The sequence below is a fragment of the Hyaena hyaena genome, unplaced genomic scaffold, assembly GCF_003009895.1.
Source record: "Hyaena hyaena isolate Hyena2069 unplaced genomic scaffold, ASM300989v1 scaffold_1627, whole genome shotgun sequence".
Taxonomy (NCBI): domain Eukaryota; kingdom Metazoa; phylum Chordata; class Mammalia; order Carnivora; family Hyaenidae; genus Hyaena; species Hyaena hyaena.
The window spans coordinates 216,454-222,803 of NW_024082250.1; the positions used below are offsets into that span (position 1 = coordinate 216,454).

At 38.5% G+C, this 6,350-nt stretch overlaps 1 protein-coding gene across 1 annotated transcript; it reads left to right on the top strand.

Annotated features, from left to right (window-relative positions):
* The first annotated feature begins 598 nt into the window (after positions 1-598).
* On the top strand, positions 599-1,543 carry LOC120226165 (olfactory receptor 1L8-like). The gene has a single exon (XM_039224358.1). It carries the CDS (start codon positions 599-601, stop codon positions 1,541-1,543), a length of 945 nt encoding a protein of 314 aa, XP_039080289.1.
* The last annotated feature ends 4,807 nt before the right edge of the window (positions 1,544-6,350 follow it).

The window sequence follows — 6,350 nt, forward strand, 5'->3', positions numbered from 1 at the left end:
TAGGTGTCCATCCTGCATAAACATGATTTAGGACAAAATATTAGAAAAAGAAAAAATAATTTACAGAAAAGGGGAAACTTACACTGGTGATGACAGCATGCCATGAGTTAAGGAGGATGAACCCCTCATCCTGTACACAGAGGAGAAAAAAATTACTTTGTGAAACTGGGTTCAACCTTCCCCTGAGATTTTCCCTGTTGGTTACTTTGGCAAACTCATCCCCCACTCATCTTCATCCCTTATGCACTGCTTTATGTTGTTAATCGGTGATCTGTCTCCCCAACTAAACACGAGCTACACAATGGTAAGGGAACAGGTTTTCACAGAATAAGAAGTAATGAACTGGAATCAGCAAGGTCCATCTCTGATGGTTTCTAAAGGTAGACTCTTCATCTGTCCTTTCAGCCTTCAGTATAAGGCCCTTTTAATACCCATGGATTTGGGAAGGAAGGACCACATCAAAGACCATGAGACTGACAACCTATCCCTACAGAACAACTAATTGCAACCAAAGAGAAAAAAAAAAAGGCTTGCTTGGATTCTGGACGTGCAGTATAGTAAATAAGAAGACATCTTGTATATAACTAGACTCAAGCCAATGGAAAGAGTCAATGAAACTAGCAGTGTTTCTGAGTTCATCCTCCTGGGACTCTCCTCCAGGCCTGAGGACCAGAAGCCACTCTTTATCCTCTTCCTCACCATGTACCTGGTCACCATAACAGGGAACCTACTCATCATCCTCGCCATCCACTCTGACCCCCAGCTCCAGACCCCCATGTATTTCTTCTTGAGTTTCCTGTCCTTCACTGACATTTGCTTTACAACCACCATTGTCCCCAGGATGCTAGTGAGCTTCCTGTCAGAGAAGACCATCTCCTATGCTGGGTGTCTGACACAGATGTATTTTATTTATGCTCTGGGCAACACTGACAGCTGCCTCCTGGCAGTCATGGCCTTTGACCGCTATGTGGCCATCTGTGACCCCTTCCACTATGTCACCACCATGAACCACCGTCGCTGTGTTCTGCTGGTGGCCTTTTCCTGCTCACTTCCTCACCTCCACTCACTCCTACACACCCTGTTACTGAATCGTCTCACCTTCTGTGCCTCCAATGTTATCCATCACTTCCTCTGTGACCTCAGTCCTCTGATGAAATTGTCCTGCTCCTCCACATTTGTCAATGAAACCATGATAATGTCAGAAGCTTCCGTTGTTTTGGTGACTCCCTTTCTGTGCATTACTTTCTCTTATGTACGAATCCTCATCACAGTTCTCAAGATCCCCTCGGCTGCTGGGAAACGCAAAGCCTTCTCCACCTGTGGCTCTCACCTCACTGTGGTAACACTCTTTTATGGAAGCATCTTCTATGTCTATTTACAGCCCCTGTCTACCTACACTGCCAAGGACCACATAGCAACAATTGTCTACACAGTTCTTTCCTCCATGCTAAACCCTTTTATCTACAGCCTGAGAAATAAAGACCTGAAACGGGGCCTGAGGAAGCTGATGGGCAGGAGGAAATTCCAGGCAGCATCCTCTTGACAAACAAGTTGAATGTGCTTCATTTGAATCTGATATCTACTAAATCCTAGTGAACAATTGAACTGTTGGAGGTTAGCTATTTTAACCCATGTGAGACAAAGCTATTATCGGTACTGACTTGCATGATGATAGCCCACCAATTGTTCTCTCTTCTGCTTAAATGATGATACTCTCCCTCACTATTCTTCCATTTTCCCAGAAAGACTCATCATCTCATCCTCCAAATACTGCTTTAAACTAATTCTCTTCCCACAAATATTTCCTAAACAAATTGCTATCCTTTTATTAAGACTTACCCTCCAAACCCCTTCACATTACAGCATATTGCTGGAAATGATTCCTGTATTTGTAGCTTCTCAATGTCTTTGCAAACATTTCAAGGGGAAAGAATGGAGGGAGAGAGGGAAGGAAGGAGATTTACCTTTTAGCATATTTTCTCATTATGGGGATTTTTATAATTCCCAATATTTCTTGGTTAAAAAACTTTTTCTTACTTAAAATTTTTTACCTTTACTCCATTCTTATTTTTAAAAAATTTTAATATTTACTTGTTTTTGAGAGTGAAAGACACAGAGAGTGAGCAGGGGAAGGACAGAGAGTGAGAGAGACACAGAATCTGAAGCAGGCTCCAGGCTCTGAGCTGTCTGCACAGAGTGTCATGCAGAGCTTGAACTCACAAACAGCGAGATCTTGAGCTGGGCTGAAGTCAGAAGCTTAACTGACTGAGCCACCCAGGTGCCCGATTTACTCTCTTTTAAATTTATATCCTTATTAAATTGTTGTGCTTTTGTTTTTTTATTTCCTGGGGTATTTTTAACCATACCATTTAAAAAATAGTAATGACCTGAAAGAACAAGAACCAAGAGTGATTACTTGAAAGTTATCCATTCTACAGTGGAGAGATTGGAACCTTTCTTATTCCCTCTCATCTTCAAAGGTATATGTTTAAAAATATGTGAGTGAATGCTTCATTCTAGAAATTCCATATCTGAAGAGTCTAACCTATGGAAATATTATAAATGTATGTTGGATATATTTTATATCTATTATTTTATATATTATATATACATTGAGATTTTTTTGTCATTCCCAGATTATAACAAATAAAAATTCAGAACAACCTAAAATTTTACCAATAAGGAATGGAGAAATTAATTATGGTTAATCACATAGAATATAAGAATATACAGCAGGTTGAAAGAATCAAATGGATATTTATTACTTCTTTGAAAAGCCATTAAGTAGAACAATCAAGATGCGAAACAGGTAAAAAAGTATGAATTCATTTTTTTAAAGTTATAAGAATCTGTGTGTATAGTCAGTAGAGTAAGAATGGAAGTGCATTGGGAGACAGAGAGGGAGAGGATTTCCAATTACTACATGGTTGTAACATCTGAATTTCTTTACATTAATATATATATCTCATATAATATAAACCTATTAATATATCAGATTACCAAGGCAATCAATCAATAATAAAGCAATGTAACAGAGAACCCCAAATAAATCCTTATTTATATACTCATTTGATTCTTGGCCAAGTGCAAATGCAATTTAGTGGAGAAAGGAACAGCCATTCAATAAATTATGCTGGAACAACTTGATATGCACATAGGAAATAATTAGCCTTGACCCCTTATTCATACCATACACAAAAATTAATTCAAATAGGCTCATGGACATAAATGAGAGGGATAAAACTATAAAATTTCTCAAAGCAAATGGAATATATATATTCATATATATATTCACATACACATACATGTGTATACACACACACACATATAAAAATGTAGGTATGCATTTGTGACCTTCAGATGAGTGAATATTTCTTTCTATTCTTTTTTAATTTTCTTTAAGTCCAAATTAGTTAACATATAGTGTAATAATAATTTCAGGAGTAGAATTTAGTGATTCATCATTTACATATAACATGCAATGCTCATCCAAACAAAATCCCCCTTTAATGCTCACCACCCATTTAGGCCGTCATCCCCCCCCCCAACACCCCTGCAGCAACCCTCAGTGTGTTCTCTGTATTTAAGAGTTTCTTATATTTTACCTCCCTCTCTGTTTTTATCTTATTTTTCCTTCCCTTCCCCTATATTCATTTGTTTCAATTCTTAAATTCCACATAAGAGTGAAATTATATGAGAGACTCTTGAATGCTGAGAACAAACTGAGGACTGATGGGGGTGGGGGGATGGGAAGGGGGGTGATGAGCTTGGAGGAGGGCACTTGTGGGGATGAGCACTGGGTGTTATATGGAAACCAACTTGACAATAAACTATTTTTAAAACACACACACACCAAAAAAAGAGTGAAATCATATCATATTTATCCTTCTTTGACTGATTTCATTTAGCATAGTGTATTCTAATTCCATCCACATTGTTGCAAATGGCAAAATTTCATTCTTTTTCATCACTGAGTAATATTCCATTGTGTATATATACCACATCTTCTTATACATTCATCAGGTGATGGACGTTTGGGCTGTTTCCATCCTTTGGCTATTATTGATAGGGTTGCTATAAACGTTGGGGTGCATATAACCCCTTCATTTCGGCAATTTTGTATCCTTTCAATAAATACCTAGTAGTGCAAATGCTGGGTCATAGGTTAGCTCTATTTTTAATTTTTTGAGGAAACTTCATACTGTTTTCCAGAGTCACTACACCAGTTTGCATCCCCATCAGCAGTGTAAAAGGGTTCCTCTTTCTCATCCTCAACAACATCCGTTGTTGCCTGAGTTGTTGATTTTAGCCACTCTGACTGGTGTGAGGTGATATCTCATTGTGGTTTTGATTTTTATTTCCCGGATGATGAGCAATGTTCAGCATCTTTACATGTGTCTGTTGGCCATCTGGATGTCTTCTTTGGAAAAGTGTCTATTCATGTCTTCTGCCTATTTCTTCACCAGATTATTTGGGTTTTGGGTGTTGAGTTTGATAAGTTTTTTATAGATTTTGGATACTAACCGTCTATTTGATGTATCATATACAAATATCTTCTCGCATTCCCTTTGTTACCTTTTAGTTTTATTAATTGTCTCCTTCTCTGTGCAGAAGCTTTTTATCCTGATGAGGTCCCAATAGTTCATTTTTGCCTTTATTTCCCTTGCCTCCAAAGACATGTCATGTAAGAAGTTGCTGCAGCTTCAGTCAAAAAGGTTGCCACCTGTTTTCTCCTGTAGGATTTTGATAGTTTCTTATTTCATATTTAGATCTTTCCTCCATTTTGAATTTATTTTTCTGTGTAAGATATCTAGGAATAAACTTAACCAAAGAGGTAAAAGATCTATATGTTGAAAACTATAGAACACTTATGAAAGAAATTGAAGAAGACATAAAGAAATGGAAAACATATTCATGGATTGGGAGAACAAATAGTGTTAAAGTGTAGATACTACCTAAATAAATCTATATATTCAATGCAATCCTTATCAAAATAACACCAGCATTCTTCACAGAGCTAGAGCACAATAATCCTAAAACCTGTATGGAACCAGAAAATTCCCTGAATGGCCAAAGTAATGTTGAAAAAGGGAACCCAAGCTGAGGCATCACAATCCCCGACTAGCTGTATGACAAAGCTGTAATCATCAAGGCAGTATGGTATTGGCACAAAAACAGACATAGATCCATGGGATAGAATAGAGAACCCAAAATGGAGCCACGAATATATGGCCAACTAATCTTTGACAAAGCAGGAAAGAATATCCAATGGAAAAAAGTCAGCCTCTTTAACAGATGGTGCTGGGAGACCTGGACAGCAACATGCAAGATGAATGAAACTAGATCATTTTTTCACACCATACACAAAAATAAACTCAAACTGGATAAAGGACCTGAATGTGAGACAGGAAACCATCAAAACCCTGGAGGAGAAAGCAAGAAACAACCTTCTTGACCTCCACTGCAGCAACTTCTTACTTGACACATCCCCAAAAGCAAGGGAATCAAGAGCAAAAATAAACGATTGGGACTCCATCAAGATTAAAAGCTTCTGCACGGCAAAGGAAACAACCCACAAAACTAATAAGCAGCCAACGGAATGGGAAAAGATAGTTGCAAATGACATAACAGATAAAGGGTTAATATCCAAAATCTATAAGGAACTCACCAAACTCCACACCCAAAAAACAAACTATCCAGTAAAGAAATGGGTAGAAGATATGAATAGACACTTCTCCAAAGAGGACATCCAGATGGGCAACAAACACGATGCTCAGTGTCCCTCCTCATCAGGGGAATACAAATCAAAACGACACTGTGATACCACCTTACGCCAGTCAGAGTGGCTGAAATGAGCAAATCAGAGAACTCTAGATGCTGGCGAGGATGTGGAGAAATGGGCACCCACCTACACTGTTGGTGGGAATGTAAACTCGTGCAGCCCCTCTGGAAAACAGTGTGGAAGTTCCTCAAAAAATTAATAATAGAACTCCTCTATGACCCAGCAATAGCATTGCTAGGAATTTACCCAAGGGATACAGGAGTACTGATACATAGGGGCACATGGACCCCAATGTTCACAGCAGCACTCTCCACAATAGCCAAAACATGGAAAGAGCCTAAGTGTCCATCAACGGACGAATGGATCAAGAAGATGTGGTTTATCTATACAATGAAATACTACATGGTAATGAGAAAGAATGAAATATGGCCTTGTGTAGCAACATAGATGGACCTTGAGGGTGTTATGCTGAGCGAAATAAGTCAGGCAGAGAAGGACCAATATCATATGTTTGCACGTATAGGAGGATTAGGAGGAACTTAACTGAAGACCATTGGGGAGAGGAAGG